The 20495-nt window shown below is 37.8% G+C and overlaps 1 protein-coding gene across 4 annotated transcripts in view; it reads right to left on the bottom strand.

The window, feature by feature from the left end:
• ctnna2 (catenin (cadherin-associated protein), alpha 2) overlaps window positions 1-20495 on the bottom strand; it is a 288411-nt gene that overhangs the window by 258532 nt on the left and 9384 nt on the right. For all 4 annotated transcript variants that reach the window (XM_046414554.1, XM_046414573.1, XM_046414564.1 and 1 more), the window contains exon 2: window positions 7569-7675. In XM_046414554.1, coding sequence (XP_046270510.1) covers window positions 7569-7670 — 102 coding nt within the window. In that variant the 5' untranslated portion in view covers window positions 7671-7675. The remainder of the gene's footprint in view (window positions 1-7568; window positions 7676-20495) is intronic.

Here is a 20495-nt window from a genome sequence, read left to right as displayed (position 1 = left end):
AGGGAGCTGAATGAGAATCAGCAGAGACCACCCTCCAGCTCTGCTAAGACACAGAGTAAGAGAAGACCTCTGACATCAAACATTCATCAAACAAAGCAAGTTCCACTGACAAGGTCAGCGTAAGTACTCACCAAGAAAGTATCCATGTTTGAAAGTATAAAGCAAACAGGTCAATCAGAGATCCCGTAAGGAAGACACCAAAACTAGGACATGATTTGATAGCTTTCTCTGGTTTGGCAAAGCGGACAGTCAGTGCAGCAGTGAGGCTTTCCCTTCATCACATGGAGGCAGAATGTCATGTCAACGACCAAACAACCCAATGGTGGAAATCCCATCCAAGAGCAGGAATTAGGGCGGAGAGATCGTGGGTAAATCCACTTTGTTTTGCATAAGTGGTACTCATGTCATGTTTTAACCCTGTAGAAGCTAAAGCTTTTTCTTTAAGGTTTACCAGGTATGTCAAGGCTGGCTGATTAAACATGAGGAAGGAATGCAAAAAAAAAAGAAAAAAAGAAAATCCTACCAAATAAGATTTGGATTTGAAGTTGGGTAAAGAAAGTGTACTTGTATTGGAAGATGACAAAGCATCGCTATGGTCTTCATCTCCTTGTCAAAACTGAAAACTACATACATTCTCTTTACTAATTTTTACTAATGATGATCTCCAAAACCAATCTAATTAGCATGCACGTAACAAAACAAAAACTCAAATTCAAAGACTTTAATTGTGCAAATGAAACTTTAGCTAACGCATCCGACTCCATAATAATTAAAGAACTACCTCAAAGTCGGCTTCATTTTGAATAAGAACATCTACAATTACAAGGCAATACAAAAGGCACTAATTGTGAGTTATGAGTGCTTTATGGAAGAAAAAGACAGTGTTTGCAAGACTGGCTTTGAGAACAATAAAGTAAAGTATCTTCTTTATTGCATCTTTTAGCTTTCCTAAATTAAATACAGGACCAACAGATGAATTTAGTGTGTGGTAGTTCAGTGGAGGAAGAAGTACTCAGATCCTGTATTTAAACATAATAACTAAAAAAAAAAATTAAACAACATGGGAATGAGACTAAACAATCAACCATCTTTCTCCAGTATCACTTGGGGTCTTTGCAAACAGCAACCAGATTACTATAGAAGTACCAATACAACAATGTAAAAATACTACAAGTGCTGGTATTTCAATAGAGAAGAACAGGAGTAAATCAGAACAATAAGTAGCTTAAGCTAAGTGTACATTGAATTTATAACATAACTTATAATATATTAGCATGACGCATGTACGGATTTTAAACAAATTGAAAATTTCTATTAGAGCATGAACGGAATAACATTTAATCTTAAATACGACTTTCTATAGGACTACTGTTTTTAAAATCACTGACACAGCAAGTTACAGTCATATTTAGCCAGAACTTTCATATTGAATATTTCTGTTATAGTTGCTGATATGTTCATTTAACAGCAAATGTGTTTATTATTATAGTGTATTAACTGTAAGCACCTGTTGCTCTTCACTTAACAAAAACTGAGTGGATACGTATAAAGCCCAGTTTTAAAGAAATAAACAGACAACTCCTACAGACTAGTCTGCTGGCTGCCTCTGCTTTTTCTAAATGGTATTTTTATAGCTGTTCTTCTCAGATATTCCTGGACTGGGAAGTCTAATAAGCAAACATAAAACAAATACAGCAAAGCAAGCACAGATAAACAAAGCAATATTTATGTGTATGCAAGTTATACAAAGCAATGAGGAGATTAAAATAGATTCAGTGAGCGTGAGTGAATGAGAAAGAGACAGGCACAGAAAAACTGACTTTCCTCTCATTAAATAGTGTGTGACAGTAGAAATTCAAGCTATGATGAAGCTTCCACCTTTCACCCTGATTATTAACATTGAAGAGTTTTTAACCTCATTAGCAACCCCTGTTGTGAAACAATTACAGAGGACACACTACATGATGTGCGAATTACAAGTTTTGAGATCAGCACATTTTGCCACAAGTGCAAATCCAAATCTGGTGCATCAGCTGGGCAAGCAACAAGACACATTAGCAGCTGACCCAGAACCCGAAGAAGCCCAAAACGGTGTCAAAGTTGTCAAAAGTTTGTATGTCTAATAAATCTGCCTGTGAGTGAAGCTACATTATATAGACAAAAGTACTGGGACACCTGACCACTACACCAACAGGGATTTTAATGATTCCACATTCTAAATACATAGATAGCTTTGTAGTGTTTTTGTGTGAATTTCTGCCCATTCATGCAGTAGAGAATTTGTGAAATCAGCCACTGATGTTTGACAAAAAAGGCCTGGCTCACAGTCTCTGTTCCAGTTCATCCCAAAGGTGTGAACTGAAAGCACAGTGTGAACCATAACAATGTCTTGTTATGCTGAGGCATTAAGATTTCCCTTAGCTTGAGGTAACGGGCCGAGCCCAACGCCTGAAAAACAGCCCTTTAAAGAGGTGTGTCAGAATACTTTTGTCTATATAGTGGAGTTAAATCTAATGTTTCTGTCATCATTTTCTGTAGATATATCAAAGCCTTTCCACTTTCATATCCATATCATTCTGGCCAGCTGGTTTCTATTCTTGGCTGTTACCTTTTCATACCAGCATACACAAAGTCTAGACAGTAGTAAATCAAAACAGCCTAACTTCTAGTACCTATTTCTTTCCACCTGCCTCTCAAGGTTATTTACCTATAACTCTTTCCAGAAATATTGCTATCGCCTGAAGTATATAAATGTTTACTATATCAGAGGCATGCTACCTTCATACACAGTGATAAAGTAAACCCCTCAGAATTATTAGCTATGGAGTTGCACAGTACTCTGGCAGGGGTGAGAGAAGCTTGGTCATGATAAATGAGCCTGCTATCTCAAGCAACGTCAGGGTGAGGCTGTTCGTCTATCCTCCTGAGGCAACCTTTTATTCCACCCAAAAACACTGAATCATCCAAACTGACAGGAAAAACAATCAAAGTGGCTTGTTCATATCCGAATATGCTTCACACTTCCAAGGCAATTGCAGAAAAGATGAATAACGCCGTTCTATAGATGGCTAATGTGCTTATTCCAATGGGTGTTTTGGGAAAGGATCATCTTTGTTGCAGCATCTTACCGTTACTGCGCAATCGAGCAGATGATAAACCATTACTAACTTTAATATCCATCAGTTCAGAAAGGTAACCATTGTAAGAAGGGAGCTACAGATCATTTCCTAAAAAGCAGTTGGAAGACAAATACCACAAGGGTAGGTATAGGGAAACCACAAAAAGAAGCTGTCAGAAATGACTCAGGAATCACTGTTCAAAAATATAAAAGTTGATTTTAAAAAAGGGGGATATCAAGGGAAGACATATCATTTTTGAAATTAAAAAAAGGTTTAGTAGTCAGACTCATCATTTGCTCAAAGGGCTGTCAGGAATTGCGATACAAAGAAATTAAGAATAATCACACTAAGTTTACAGAGGAAGCTCATCAGCCTTTCGTCCCGCTAACATTATGCAATTATCTACCTGTCATGTTTTTGACTAGTCATGAGAAATAACACAGCATGTTGCTGACAGATTACAGTCTGAAAGGAAACTAACTGAGTTGGACTTCAATGTTCTAACACCACTGAAATTAGAGTATGTATTCCATTAGAGTTTGTTCAGATATTTGATGCCTGTACTAATCAAACTAGAGTGATGATGCTAATTGAAAAATGCAACTCTGTGTTTTCTTCCAAGCTAATATTAATTGGGGTTCAGTGAAAGCTTGAAGCCATAAAGTTATTCAGGCATAAGGAGATGGATGCTGCTGTTTGATGGCTGGCAACAACTCAAGCTTAAAAATTCTGGAAAACGAATCAGGAGTGAGACGTTTGCAGTTTCTGTTCTGAATCAGCCATCTCTTGATGTGCTTTTATTTCATATGCTCTAATATTATTGTCTCCCATACGTCTATGTGGCACAATAGTCACAAAATGAGTTGAAAGGAAGAAAGAAAAAAAAAATCACATAAATGACGAGTAAAAATATATGCAGCACCACATGCTGGCATGTACCGTGCTGTTTCTGTGGATTAAAAAATTGATAAAACGCTTGCAAAGGTTATATCTAATGGCTTCAAAATCCTTTCTAATGTTAAGTTGGCTCATTTGATATTGATATGATATTCCCCAAAGCCTGCATCACTGTGGTGTAATGGATGGCATCTATCAGACATTTAAGCAAATTCAATGAGAAGTATAGAATCACATGATGTAAACTTGGATGAGTGCTACAAATGTTTCAACACGAATTCAATATGACTTGACATTATCAAAAAGGGTTTAAACTCATCCTGGATTTTAACACAAATGAGCCACAATTTTACTCAATCACATGAATGCTCCACTACCTCACAGTGGAGGATTCTTTACTGTTGCCGGCAGATGTTATCTATTAAAACAAAATGGGGTAAGATACGGAATGAGGGCTTCCAAACACATTTTATATAACAGGAATAAGATCAATTGCCTGTTTGACATTCAAGATGTGTTCTATTTAGCATGTTCATTATTTACTTAAGTGTCTCAAGGGTATACATATAACCATGAAACAATTTTCAAAAATAATAAATAAAAATCATTCATGTGTTACTCTCATTTTCTAAACTTATGATTAACCTGGTCTGTCGTAACTTAAATTTATTTGGGTGAAGCAAGCATTATGACTTCTTTACAACTGTGGAATTGAGTTTGCAACAGTTGAGTTTAAAGATTTGAGACTTGAAAACATTCAAACTTACAACACAATGATTAAAAAACAAGTGGTTATATGAGTTTTTTTGTGCAATACACCCAGAGACCATAGTAACCACTTGTTCCACATAAAATGTTGACAATAGAAAGGCAATAAAAGGGAGGTATATTGCAGTTATAAAAAGTAAAACTGGTTAAAAAAAAAAAAAAAGTCTACAATCAATGCTTAAACATTCTCTTGGGTACCAAGAAGTAAACAGTCTGGGTTCTGAGTCAGGCTGTGAGTAACTCTAGCATTTCCACATTGGATATGCACCACTGTCATTCTAATGAGGCAACTTCATTAAGTCATCCTGAGGAAATGCGATAGTTGCATCAGAATGTGTTCAAAGATAGTCTGGTCATTTATGGCAAACTGCTTTCTAACAAATGTCTTTAGTTCTAAATTGTGGAAAACTACAGTATTAGGTTTTGGTTTGCCAACAAAAGCGCTCAGCATGTCATTACACGTGTAAATTCACCAGATCTGGCCTAAAATTGCTGAGACAGTTCGACACCAGACATTTAATGTATTTCATTGGACAGTGACAATTATTAATTGCCCTTCAAATACTGGCTTTTGGCTGAAGATGTTGTTAGCTGTCACAAGTGTGAGTAAAACCACTAAGATTGGCCCTGTTATATTCAAGAGGCCCAGTAAGCTGTGATAGTCAACAAGCAAGCACAATACCACAAACCTGAAACTGAAGCAGTAACATGAAATTCATTGATTACACCTGTACATTTTTTCTTCTAGGATGTGTCAAGATGTCTTTTCCGAAAAAGGCTTATTAAGCCATAGTGGATTTAGGCTGAAATCTAAAATCTGTGCAGGGCTTGACCATGAATACATAGCAAAATACACAGCAAAATACACATGGCTTGACAAAGAGTGAATAAAAGGAAATATGAAGGAAAATGCAAGGTGTACCAAAAGGTATTTTCTGTCTGCAGACTGCCATAAAAAAACACACTCCAGCAAAAACTCAACAAAGAGACTCTGACACCAACCAGGGGGAGGTAAGAAATATTGAAACCGGGGTAAGACACAGTACAGTTAAAAAATGTATTCTGATGCAGGAGCAGCAAAATACTCAACAAAACAAGGTTAAAAGAAAAGGGTTGGCTAAAAACAATCAGTAAAAGACACAATGCAGCCAAACAAAGAACATCAAACCATCGTGGGAGGCTGTTGGTACATTCAGTGATCATGTCGGTGCCGTCACCGGAGATGTGACATTCTCTGCTATACTACAGATGGTGACGTCATGGCCAGTAGGTAAAGTCTTAAAGTAACCAAGTTGAATCTATTTCCCAAAGCAGAAGAAACATCTGGATGGTTACTTGAGAAAAGTAATTATAAGTAGGCATTATAATTAGTCACTCTTGCAACATAATGCAGTTGATGATACATTCAGGTACTCATAAAGTGGCATAAAAAACACACTGACCAATCTAATACCCCAACCTATGCATTGGGAGACATACTACTTTGTTAGCCCTTCCAGTACTTAATGCCAGAGTGGAAAGTAAACAGGTACATGTTAGTGTACAAGCAAGTATATTTAAGCTATAATTAAGTACACTGTATTTTACCTCAGCATTAATATTTTATGCTTTTATGTTTTATACAGTTGTTATGTCTTGGGCTTTTAAAATACAACCACTGTTAGAGGCTTAATCAGTGGTTTCATCCTTTGTTGGCTTCTCAAATATTACAAAGAGCAGTGTGTAGTTCAGGGTCTATGAGTTCAACTTAATCGCAATTAATTTTTTTCACTCTAAACTTTTCACATAATTTAATTTCAATAAATGTTCCAATGATCCACTATGAGTAAATATCAAAAAATAAAATAAAAAAGACTTGGTGTCCCTATATATATAAAACTATAAGACTGTTCAAACTAGCTTCACCTTCACCAACAACTGTAACATCCTGCTTATGCCTCAGTGTGAATTATACAACAATGTCATATATAATAATGTATCAGACAGAGTGACTAAACCAGTACTTTTACTTTAGTATTTTAATACTATTGCTGCTAATACATATGTTTACAAACAACCTTTCATATGGGGCTCTTACTTTTAAAGGAGTATTTTTACATTGTTGTATCAGTACTTTTACTTAAGTAAAGGATCTGAAAACTTCTACAGCCACTGCTTAAACCTTTCAAAGCTTTTACACCAGTAAGGTGAAACTTGGGTCACAAAAGCCTAATCTGGAGAGGTACAACATACTTCGGCGTTTTTTTTTTCTTCTGAACCAGGATTCGAAATGATCTGGGCCAGATTCGATAAGCAAATTCAGAATCTGAATATAAACAATCCACATGATATGCAACCCTTGTGACAGACTCTGTCACAGTCAGCCAGGGTGTTCAGCCATCTGTTCAACTTGGAAGCCAAACAAAGTCAGTGGCGATGCGCCAAAGTCTTTGGCAGTAACCCAAATCAGTTTAACATCTTCGTAACAAGTGGACCAGAAAAGGTGCAACCAGAAACTAAACCATTTTGCTTTCATACGGAGCTATAACAAGTGTCATTAGCCCATCACTACTAATGCCATCAGACTGCAAATGTAATCAATTGTAAACAAACCAGTTAGGGTATCAGAAAATATGAGATTGGATTTAGTTCTTGTATAGTGTTAGTGCAAGTATTAAATAAAAAAAAAAAAAAAAACATGAAAAATTTAGGCAAGACACTGTGCTCCAGTTATTTTCTCAACTTTTTCAGTGATTTTGCAACTCATCATCTGACATCTGAATGACAGAACTTTAACTGGATTACCTGTGTGACCAGCGGCTCCAGAAGCCTCTCCACCGTCAGGGTGCGAATTTCAAGACTCTTGGGGTCCCATTTCAACAGGATGGGGGAGGTGGCGGTCGTCATGGTCTCTGTTAGAAACAATAGCAGATCAATGGTTTGAAGAATGATTTACTGTAACAAGCTTTTGGCTCAATAAAACATTGCAGCTGTGACAGTTCACATTGCACATTGACTCAGGAGAAAAGGGTTGCCAGAGGTGTTCACAAAGTTTGTAGGAAGTGTTCATCTGTGTGAAAAAGGATGTTGCTGAAGAAAGCTGTGCAGGCATAAATGCTCCTACAAACCATACAGGTTGATAAGATGAAACATGGACAATGAAATGGGTTTTTAATGATGGCAGATGCCTTCAGAGAGCAGACTTAAGTCTTCTGTAGGTGGCAGCAGTGCCCCATCAATGTTCTGTGCAGTCTTGCTAACCCACTGATTAGACGGACTATGTTTCATTTGTGATGTACTGATAAAAGTTTGCCAGTAGTTTTTTTGACCAGCTTAGCTCTCTTGGGTTTTTCTACAGTGTTACAGGCACCCTTGTAGAGAAGAGCTTTTAGATGACCGGGGCAGATTGTTTGTGGTGTTCACACTGAAACAACAAACATACAATTTACGTACATCTGGTCTTCCTTACGTCAACAGTGGGTAAAAATAAGGACCAGATTGTTGTCGCTGCAGCCGCTCTAGTCTTTGAACCTTTTTGTCTGGAAGCTGACTTAATGTTCTTAAACAGCACTCTTGTGTCATTGTGCAGTTATTGATCTTGTAGCCTTGCACGAAACAGTACAAACCTTTATAGGGTACCAGTGCTAAGGACCATGGTGTAAGGTATTTACCTTCCCTGCTTATAGGCTGTGGATGACTGATCACAAATATCACATGCCAGTTGGAGCATACTGAGGACCAATACGGGGACTTTTCAGATACAGTAATGTTAAAGTAATGTTTATTTCCAAGACTGGTAGTGTCAACACGACACTTTAAAACCTGTGTAGTCCCATGATACAAACCCAATAGAAAACTGAGAACAGTGCACTCTACAGAAGCAGCCACCCTCTGTGGCAGATTTTGTTTTCTTTTATGTTTTTAATGAACACATAACCAGCCATGGATTACTACATAACAAATAACATTAAACAAATCAAAAGCATATTTCATCATAAGGTTTGTGCCAATACTCAATCCTCAGACATCTTACCAATTCCATAAAATATAATGAAGCCCAGAGAAAAACTACATGCACAAAAACAAGGTTATGTTGAATGTCCAATGACTACTGATCTCAGCTCTGTGCACAAAATAAAACAAAGCTCACTCAACAGTTCCAGCAAAAATAAATAATGTCTGGCCCCTCAACCTTAAATTTATCTCTTAATTAACTCCACTATTAGAGTAATTGCAATTCAGGGAGAATTGTAATGTTTTTCTTCCTCTGTATAGCTAGTTGCCATTTAGTGAAGTTTTTGCATGTACGTTGTCCACATTGCTTCTGAGGCAGTCTGAACTGGAGATAAAATTAACCCAAAGTTCAACTCCTTCAGCTAATTCAACTCTCTTCTCAAGAGCCACATCGCTGTATAGTAGAAAACAGTAAAACCAGAGGACACATAAATGAAAAGATACACTTCTGAGATGGAGAAGAGTTCTGCAATACGAGTCTCAATTGTACAGTTCTTGAGACAATCTGCTCTTTAATTTGGAATATTTTTTCATTACAGTTTTTTTAAAAACCCTTAAGCTCAGTGGGGTTATATGAGGTGAATGTGAGGACTGAACAGCTGGCACGGGGTAGCAGCCTGTTTTACTGTGGGGATGTGTTTCTACAGTAAGCAATTTTAGAATGGGCCAGCTGGGACTGGCCCAGTCCACTGCCAATGTCGATGAGGCAGAAGGGAATAAAGAATGTGAATAAGAATGACAGATCTGGGCCAGAGGTCCCTAATACTACACAGTCAGTTAAGATGGATGAACAGTAGGAAATCTGGCAACCTGGCACTATTGATGAAGCGACAACCCAACTATTATAGTTCTCTCAAAAGAACATGGACCTTTAGATTCAAAAACCATTCACTTATGATTTTGTCATTAGCTTTTCGTCCCCACAAGGAAATCGGCACAGAAACACTGAATCAAGCTTTATACATTCTTCAGCTCATCAATCATGCATAGTAGTATAACAGAACCTGAGGGAATAACGCATGTAATTTCTCTGTTCTGACATTTTCTGAATTATACATACCATATTATTACACATACCATATTGGTTTAAGGGGTGGGATAGAGAGAAGAGAGAGGATAGAGAGAGAAGCATTGAATTCTGTGTTACAGACTTAATTTACTTTTGGAAAAATTTATTTTCTAGTTCCACTTGCATAGTGCAACTAGAAAAGACAAGCTTTGTGTCACAATCACTGCACTGAATGTGGAACAAAACATAATTATAGAGAAAATATTTGCAGTCAGAACCTTTAAGTACTTAGGGAATTTATAATTGTCTTCATTCTCAAATACGAAGTAGAGAGTCTTCCTCTATGGTAACAGTCCAGCTGATGTCAGTTTCAGGGAGTTGGAATTAGTAGCCAGCTAGCTAGGTATTGGCTGAGAATAACTATAAAAACACATTATGTCCATGATAGCCTCTCTCTTTTTGAGGACTATTTTGCAGTTTTTCCTTTTGATATCAAAGGTTTCTCAGCTAAAAAATTAACCAGAGCAATGAAAAGGATTTGGCTGGAGAAACGTGCCACTGCTCAGAAAGACACCAGAGTGCCACTGCAATGCAAGAAACGGAGCTCACTGAGGTATGACAGTGTGACTTCTCACACAGCAGGGCTGAAACTATCCTCGATACATGATGTAACCAAAGCTATAATAAAATTCTGTTTGTCAAAATATTGGCAATAACAGCTGAGTCACAGTAGGTGTGTCAGTTTTAACTGAACTCGAAATGGTTGACAGCTGAAACAAACTGGTGCAGCAATTACCATATTGTACAAATAATAGTTCTTGTCGCTGAATAAAATGTGAGGAAATGATGCTTTTGTCAATTTTAAATCATTATATCATTTGGACATTTCTAGATAAATTACTTCATAATTAAATGAAAAATTGAAAATAATGTGTTTCAACCTACAGAGGAAAGTAAAAGTGACACCTCAGGACTGCTTGCAATCAAACTTATCTTTAACTTTGTTTATTATGTGTTTTGTCTCTTTTTTTGGAAAACAAATTACACTCACAATGCAAGTGTAGGGAGTTAGAGAGTGTCTGTAACCATAACTGACACCATAACTGTAGGCAGTTATGGTTACAGGTTGTAGAAGACAAGCTGATAAATAAAAGATCCAAGATCTAACAAGATCTATCACCTACACTGGAGTATTTCCATTGTATAATTTGTTTACTATTAAGCACTATTTCATTTTTAATATCACATTTATCATCAATACTGGTATATACCAACACACATGAGAGAGACATGACTCATTTAAATGATAACAATGTTAATGCTAATGGCTCAATTGAAAGATATCTGACTGAAAGCAGAGCATGCAAGGCAAAGGGCACAATACTATTATATCACTGCCAGCAACAGCGAATGCTCTGGTAACTCAGGTGATGTGATGTAGTTTATCTTGGTGTTTATCCATGACTCCCATTAATGCTTTTCATCCCTCCATGTTATCATTGCAAAACCAAGTTCAAGTTTCAAAAAAAAGTTCATTGTAATATTACCAAAACATTTGTAATGGAACCACATTAAGAAGAAAACTAAATCTTCAAAACCTGTATGGTTTCTGATGATGCAAATAGGCTGTCGTCTATAATGTCATTATTCAACACATTCACCTGCACTGTTCAAAAACAAATGTGATCATGCAGAATTATATCATGGGACATGTTTCTAAATTTTCTTAAAAAAAAAAAAGAAAAAAACTTCATACACCACAAATATTTTTTCGTCAGCCTCAGTTTGTGCTTCTTGAACATGACGGCTACCGTAGTTGTCTTAGCATCTGCATGACTGATACATGCATTCAGAGGTTAAAAAGATATACTATATATACTATACTATATGGACAAAAGTACGAAAAAGACGAAAAGGCCTGACTCGAAATCTCTGTTCCAGTTTATCCCAAAGGTGTTTGATGGGGTTGAGGTCAGGGCTCTGTGTGGGCCAGTCAAGTTCTTCCACATCAAACTCATCCAACCATGTCTTTATGTACTTTGCTTTGTGCACTGGGGCACAGTCATGCTGGAATAGAAAAGGACTTTCACTAAACTGTTGCCACAAAGTTGGAAGCATAGCATTGTCCAGAATGTCTTGGTATGCTGAAGCATTAAGATTTCCCTTCACTGGAAGTAATGGGCCGAGCCCAACCCCTGAAAAACAGCCCGATCCCAATACTTTTGCCTATATAGTGTGTATAAACTCTAAGAACATTAAGATAAATAGCATGGCGATGGATATCTGCTGACCTTCCCCTACAGAAACAGAGCTAAGAGGTTCTCATAGTCAGGGTAGTAGCTCCACCATGACACACATACCCACACACTGACTCTCTCAGGGCCATTAATGTGGGTCCACTGACTGTCCAAGCTCCACCAAATGCTCCGTCTTTCTCGCGCAGAAGTCTGACTGACCAGTTCTATGTCACTGTCCATTCTACTGAGTGGCTTTCCCTCCAAAAGGTCCAAAGTATTTCCACACTACAGAGAAAGCCTTTGTCAGATCTCTTTCTGTCAGATCTGTTTTGTTCAACCAACATGTTTTTGGTGGAGAGCACGAGTCAAATTTCAGTTGTTGTAATTTGGGAGATGTCTTGCCATCTGCTGTGTACAACTCTGCTGTGTGTGTATGTCTGTGGCAGACACATGTACAGAGCAAAAGATAGACAGATGGAGAACAGAAAATGATTTCTCCACTGAAAAATAAAATGGAAATACAGACAAGGCAAGTTCAGATTTTTATCAAAGAGGTCTGCACAGGCAACTTATTGTTTATACACCACCGTTTTAAGTAGAAAATCGAAATGTTTTTGTTATTAGCACTTCCATTTATTCACTGATCAATTTATGTAATCCTTATTCATTTATGTATTCATCCATTCATTCATGTATGTGTCTTTGCACGTACATGTACTGTAATGTATGTTAAGGGGAAAGGGGTTAAAAAATTTATGTATCCCTGTATACCCCCTTTTAGAAGTCTACCAACAGCAGATTTGTAAAGTCCAATGTCTGGAGCAGGAAAAAAAGCTGATTAATCAGCCCCTCAGCCCTCACAAAAATGATTTATAATGTTGGAAATTAACAATGTTTGACTTAGAAATTGGATTACAGCTGAAGAGAACATATACATCAAAATAATATTATGTAAATAAATAAATAACTTAATTGGGATAACTGAACATCAAACCATCGTCCACAATCAGTTTGGCCAATACTGATAGTTTGTAAAATGTCCTGTTGGCACAGATTAATCAGCCAAACCAATGAAACTGATGATGTCCACCTGCTTTTAGAGCATACAGTAGAAGCAAGCTTTGTTTACTGTGATGTTCCCATGTTTAAGTCTTTAAAAAAAAATCTAATGACTGTTTTCTCCTGCCCTAGGTCCGACTTCCAGGGGAAGATGGTGATGTTTCTACAGGTTTAGAATACCACAATACACAGGGTGGAAAATGGGCCATCTGCTAAAGTTTTGAGAATTTACTCTACAAAGGAAAGCCCTGCACAGGCATTTGCATTTCTAGTCGTCTCGGCTAGACACCGATATACAGGCTAAAATTCAAGCAGTTTTGAATTTAAGTTAGAAAAAGAAGAAGCACAGCATTGTTGATTATTGAGTATTTTTTACAGGTTTCCAGCAGCTATTTCTTACATTACCTCATTAAAATTAATCAGGTACATTATTCTACCATGACTGACAAAGAAGGTGTTTGATTTCTCTGTGAACTGTTGAATAAAATCCCAGTTTTTAGGTTTATTCTCTTTGGAGACTTGATTTGGGAAGTGTGATCCCGACCACAAGATGCTGGGTGACTTTAGTTTGCTCGGTAACATTTCTGCTGTGGTACACACTGATTCCAGTAAATTAAGCCTCCCAGGCCAGCAAAAGCTCATTCGGGTTGGGTGCTTTCATGGCTTCTGTATATTACAACTAACTACACACTGTTAGTGTTCCACATGGATGCATTACAACCTTAATGCAGTCTGTAGGATCGTTTTATACTGCACGAGTTTCTGTGACAAACTACATTATTGTATAATATTGAGAGGTGATTCTAATATCCTGCTCCCCTCCTGTGTGTAAAATAAAACATCTCTGAATTAAAAAAGTTATCAATGCCCTGAAAACTAGAACTTTCTTTCACAGGTAGTGAGACCAACTGCTGCTGTTCAGTCTTTCTTTTCCATGCTGGAAAGCAGAATTCTCACTGGTCAATTCATCACTAGAATGCAGATCGCGTGTCTGCTGAGTCTGTTAAGGAATGCTCGCCAAATTATACTTTTGGCGTTTATGAGGTTTTTTGTTTTGCGTGTTGGCATAAATAATACTTGAGTTGTCTTGGTTCATTAATCATTTCTGGCTTCTCGAGAAATAACTGCCTTGTCAGTATAGTTTCAGAGGAATAATTCATGAAAAAATACAGGGGATTCAGTTCAGTTTTAAGCTTTATAAATTAACACACCATAATTTGCAAGTCACTAAACATCATTATAAGTACCATTGTGTAAGAAAAGGAATCAATTATCACAGATCTCTGCCATTACTTCCTCAATACTTGCAAAAACTGTTACATCATTTAGTTGACAAACACGCAGGTATGCACAGCACTTCCTTAGGGACAAGAATCAAAACCCCCTCACAATCAATCCACAGTTGATCAAAAAATACTGACTGGGTACATACTCTGCACACATATTTTAACAGAAGATTAAAAGAGTCTCACATGATGACAGTAAGATATTCAACCTCACGCAGTGAAGAGTATCCATTACAAGTCAAGAGCAACAAAAATATGCACACGAAATAAAAATATCTCGATTGAGGCCATGGTATTGTGATGGAAGTGAATTCTTGCTTGGAGACAAATTTTAATGGATAACGACACAGATGGGCATCCCAGATGCTCAGTAGTTAGCACTGAAGGCTCATATGGAGTGTCCATATACCTCCATCATTCAAGTAGGTTTACACCAGGTGCTTCTGTTTTCCCCCCACAATATATAGGTAAGTTTAATGAGGACTTTAAATTGGCTGTCTTATGAATATGTGAATCTGTTACTTAGCTCTGCAACAAGCTGTCTGGTCCAGCACGTTTACCTTCAGTCTGTCCAACGCTGGCTGTATTATACAGAACACAAACATAAACTGAAGACTGGGTGTGTTTTAAAGACACGATGAAAGCAAAATAGAAAAAAGACAACCAATAATTGCAGACAAACCATAGTACCTTACACCAATGAGCCATAACATTAAAACCACTGAGAGGTGAAATGAATAACATTATTCATGTCTTTATAATACAATGTTCTAAGGGGAAACCTTGGGTTCTAGTAATTTTGTGGATGTTCTTTGACATACACCACCCACTGAAACGTTGCAAGTGTTTAGGTGGGGGGTGGGAAGAGCTGCTGCTGGTAGGAAAAGCCGATGGCAATGGCTCTTTCCATCAGCAGCGGCCTTCCCTCAGCTGGATAATGCACCGCGTCACATTTTGAAAACAGCTCAGGAATGTCTCAAGGAAGACAACATCGGCCTGCAGAGTCCCTACATCTCAACCAGTCGGGGTCTCTCTGGAATCTCTGGAGGCCCCACCCTCGATGCACAGGACCCAAAGGATCACATCATCAACATTCATCATCAACATTCTGATGCCAGTGACCACAAAATATCCACAGAGATCCTGTGTCCCTTCCCCTGACCGGTCACAGCTGTTTTGGCATCACAAGGGGGACCTATAACATATCACACAGGTCGTTTTAATGTTGCAGCTGATCAGTGTATATGTAGAGAAAAAAATTCTGTCAGTGTATTAGCTCTTTGACTTCACACACATTATCCTGAATTAGCAACTTCAAAGCTGCAGTGCTGTTCTGCCCTTTCCAACCTCGCACCGGTGTTGAATTTTGCATAACTGTGACAGAGTACGCAGGCAAGACACTGCCAGAGATGAGAAGGGTAAGAGACTCACAAACGTTTTAACCACAGAATTATACAAATTCACACACAACTCTTGTTGCTGTGATAGCATTCAGTGACGGTGATTCTGTTTCCTTAAAACTCCCTCTTCATCTAATTTTAGCCAAATATCCATCACAGGATTTTAGTTGTGAATGCTGGCAAGAGAAAGTAAGTGAGAACTGGGAAGAGAAGGGTTGCACACACAGAAGCTTAAAGCACCAAAACAAACATTTAACATACTGTCAGTGCTGACTGAAAGACATACGTTTTGCTATCACAACAGCATCTGTAGCGAACTCACCGCATGCTGCCATTTCCAATAAGTCAGCTCATTTGTCAACTAATGTAGGGTCTTTTTGATACTGTTTGTTTTTTATTGCCCATTAAACAATATTATTACCTTAGGTACTGCTTGTGTCAGCTCTTCTCTGAAATAATGCTGATGATATGGCAGAGGGACAACTGCTAACGGATGTAAAGTAATTACCTAAGTCGAACAGGTGTTAACCAAGCTGCATGTGGCAGGTAAGAGTGGGAGAGAGTCTAATTTTTTAAATTCCTGCCTCCTTATTGTTATGTCTGATTCTATGACCGTCAGACTTTAGAAAACTTAGCTTAAGTGACCTGGATGGGATATTCACATGTTTATACAGCAAAATATAAGAGGATTTTAACGATATGTGAGGGTAGGAGGAGTTACAAACAACATAGAAGTAAGCCAGCCAAAACCTGCTAGCAAGAAGCCTGTGTGACCATAAACTGTCTGTTAACCGCACAACATCACATCTACAAATCCCAGGACTTTTGTGCTACAATGTGCTTGACCCACGATGCAAATGTGAGAATCTTTATTCACAAAGTACAGACAGATCTGCTTCACCAATCAGAGCACCGGTGCATTGTTTCCCTTCACATGAATTAAACTTGAAGTAAGGGTAATAATGCCATTATGGTAATTATACAGGCTGTAGGCCATCTGTTATCACTGGTTAATATCTGCTATAAACACTAATTCCCATCAGATATAATTAAAATCTGATGGTTTATTTCACTTTCTAATGTTGCATAATTGCTGATGGTCACTTTATGAGTATGCACAAAAAAAGTGTGAAATCCACAAAACTGATTTTAAATTGATTATCAAAACAGTTACTGATCAACCCTGTGGTTCTAGTGGAAGATCGCAGTATTTGAATTTAGTATGAATTTCCACAAAATCTCGCAAAAACAACAAACAGATCATGAATGCGTTGACAAAACAGGAAATTAGATTCAGTTATATTCCTTGAAATGGCAAAGCTGAGTCCCTTCTCGCTATGGCTGAGTGGTACAGCACCAGGGTTACCTTTTTGGCATGAGCTACACCCTCATGTGAACTCTGTGCTCAGTTCAAATCCAAAATCCCCTGGGGAAAGAAGCAGCAGGACTTTTATAAGACCACAAGGAACATTTCCGCTAAGAAGCAGTGATCCAGAAGCTGGATTTCAGTCTGGCTGTCATGAATGTTGAAAAAGAAAAAAAAACATATGACATCTAAGAAGTCATATACAGACATCTAGAGTCTAGAGAATGTTTATTCCTCAAACTAGAAACAGATAGGAACTTTAATTAATTCACCTTGTCTATTATATGCATTTTTTGGTTCACCACATACAGGTTGTTTGATTTTATGCTTTATAATAGGTAGTGTCTAAATCCTATTCCTCATTCATGCTGGATGGTGATCTTAATAAATAAACGCAACTCCAAGGCCCTCTGTTGTTCACGTAAAATGCTGTGACAGGATGATGAGTGCATCTCCACAAAGCAACTGACAGTTAAGACAGATATTCTGCTGAGTCAGAGCTCTGTTCACATGTCTGTATTGATTGAGCACCTGTCATATAGAGCCCCTGCAAAAAAAAAAAAAAAACTGACAGTGACTGAGACTATTAACATTGCCAGTCCTACTAACACAAACAGAAATCCCATGTTGCCTTCCGTTCATATATGGCGTTGGTGTTGCACTGCACTGATATGCAGTATATAAGTACATTAAACATGATTATTGTATGCCTTTCAACATATCATTAGTCATACTACTTGCCCTGAACAGATTTTAAATAGTAAAAAAAATAGCAAAATAGTCATTTACTCACGACTCCCAACGCACAAAGGACAGCAAAACACATTCAACATAGTTGGTCAGTTTATGTTCACACATTTAAATATGTCCTTTTCACCTCAAAGCAGTCATCACATCATAACCCTTGAAAAGCTGCAAGCGGTCTTCCCTCCACCTACAAACACACTGTGTTGTTCTGCTGCCACCGCTCCACCTGCTCCCTTCATGTCTCTAAAAGGAACACATCCACATGGTTTCAAAGGCCAGCAGACTCTCAAGTTCTAACCTCAGAGACCCAAAACCACAAAAACCATTTAAACTTTTGCTTCCTCCAGATGTAAGAACACATGCAGGCGAGGTAAACTTGAAACTCTAAACTCCCATGTGTGCATGTGGCTGTTTGTGTGCTTTAACCCTGACAGATTGCTGACCTTTGCATGCTGCACTCTGCATCCTACTCACTGCATGCTGGCTCCAGCACCCCCAACAGGCATGAGAAGGATAAGCAGATAGAAATGGATGAATGCTCGGACAGATTTTCATGCAGACTTCAAATTATAACAAAATGACATTTGGCAGACATTTTGTAACGGGCAAATTTGTTTATGCCATAAATCCAAAATAGCATGACTATGTATCAGTTTATTTAAAAAAAAAAAAAAAAAGGCAAAAGGCCAAAAGGAAGGCCATTTCCCGACTTTGTAAAAAGCAGATGCATCATCCTACAAGGGTAACAAATCTGAGGACTCATCTGCTAACTTGCCACCCTCAGTCGCAGCTGAGGCACCAGAAGCAAGTGGAGCAACATCAACTTCACAACCTCATATGACTGCCTGCAGCGTGACACCACACGGGAAAATAAAAAGGATGAGTCACTCTTCCTAAACACCAGTGGATGGACATCACTAGCCAGACACGTTTATGTGACAGTCTTAGCTCGCTATGACTCAAACTCATGTGTTACCCTTCCTGAGTCGTTCATGTTCATATGAATTTCAATGCCAGTAAAATTCATTCAAACATCACTTTTTGAATAGTAACAACCCTAATATACTAAAAAACAAGGCTGCTTTAGCAATTAGGCAGTTAATTATTTATGTGTATTTTGCTGAAGATCGAGATCCAAATGAAAATTACAACCTTAATATCTGCATGTTACATTACAGGCATTCTCTCAAAATGTAAAATCTGTGAATCAGCAGAGAGAAGTGTCATCCATGCATAGCAAAGACACCCCCATTTATGTTAAAATTTCATGATTTATTAACACTTCTCACATCTCAGAAAGATCCACTGCACATTCAAAACCCATTTAAGTGTACAGTATGATTTCAGTTGGCTCCCTTGTGGTCAATAACTCTAAATTTATATCTGTTCTGGTGGTCTTAAAGGATGAATCTAAATCAAGACTCCTCCCTCTGTGAGTCCATGTTGACATGGATTAACTTCACTACCATGAATGTATTAACAAATGGGGTTAATACATGATAAGCATTCTGGGAGCAGAGAAATAAGGTCAAACCAAGTGCTAAAACAAGCAGAGCTAGTATTTTTTTTATTTACATTAGGAAGAACAAAATATTTACACAACAATGCTTAAGAAAGTAAAGTAACAATTAAAATGTTAAAAGTAAGGTTTCTTTAATTGAATCCTAGTTCAAGTTCACAAAAAGCAGTTTTAAGGTTTAATGTGTGCCTGTGAAACCTTGTGGCGCTAAAGAAAGTAGCTTCAGCACAGCATAGTTCATGATAAAAATATGGAAGATGTTTTCAAATTGTGAGACATTCTAAGCTCAACCAGGCTGTCCATGAATATCACAGCTTGTTAGTACTTGACTTTTAGCGTTCAAATGGAAAACTGAAACATTTCCATTTAGTGTTAGATGGCCTTATTTACGCAGAGAAGACAAAATTTTGCAACATGATATGCCAAGAGAGAGATGAACTCCCACTGTTTGTTCAGATGATTCTTTGTCACAGTACAACATGAGGGTAAAAAACAATTTGTAATAGTATATGCTGTGGGTTTGCAGAGAAATAGAACTAGATATTCTAAGGCCTGGAGTTTTGAAAATACATACATATTTGTCACAGATAAAACTATCCAAATGTTTAAACTCTGCTTGCACTGCATAAAGTGGGCTTCGGAGCTCCTTTACCACACAAAACTAACTTTGTGACTACAATCCCTGTCATTTGTCATTATGGAAAGTTAATATGCTGACACTGCACTGACCCAGATTCAGAGCAGAGTTAAGCACATACACACACTTATAGTGGAGCAGTGGGGGAGTCTCTAAAAGCAGAAGTCAAGGCTCAACATGTCATATCGCTGCTCTCCAGAGCTATGTTCTTAGGTTGGTCAAAATAGGCTGATCAAAATAGAGCACAACCTGTGAAATTCTCAAAGCAGCAATGTTCTCTTAGGAATTCGAAAACCTTCTTTAAAAACCTTCTTAAGCGCACACTGAAAAGCTGAATGCACACTCTTACACCTGGAAACACTGGGGCACCTTAAACAAGTTTGAAAATGCACAGCAACTGCTGCAACCATCTGTCAGATCACGTGCTGTAAGCTATCTTTTAAAAACCACGTCCTATC

This window comes from Scatophagus argus, chromosome 2 (genome assembly GCF_020382885.2).
Source record: "Scatophagus argus isolate fScaArg1 chromosome 2, fScaArg1.pri, whole genome shotgun sequence".
Classification (NCBI taxonomy): domain Eukaryota; kingdom Metazoa; phylum Chordata; class Actinopteri; family Scatophagidae; genus Scatophagus; species Scatophagus argus.
Note: the sequence above shows the minus strand (reverse complement) of the source record. Positions and strands in the feature narration are given on the sequence as shown.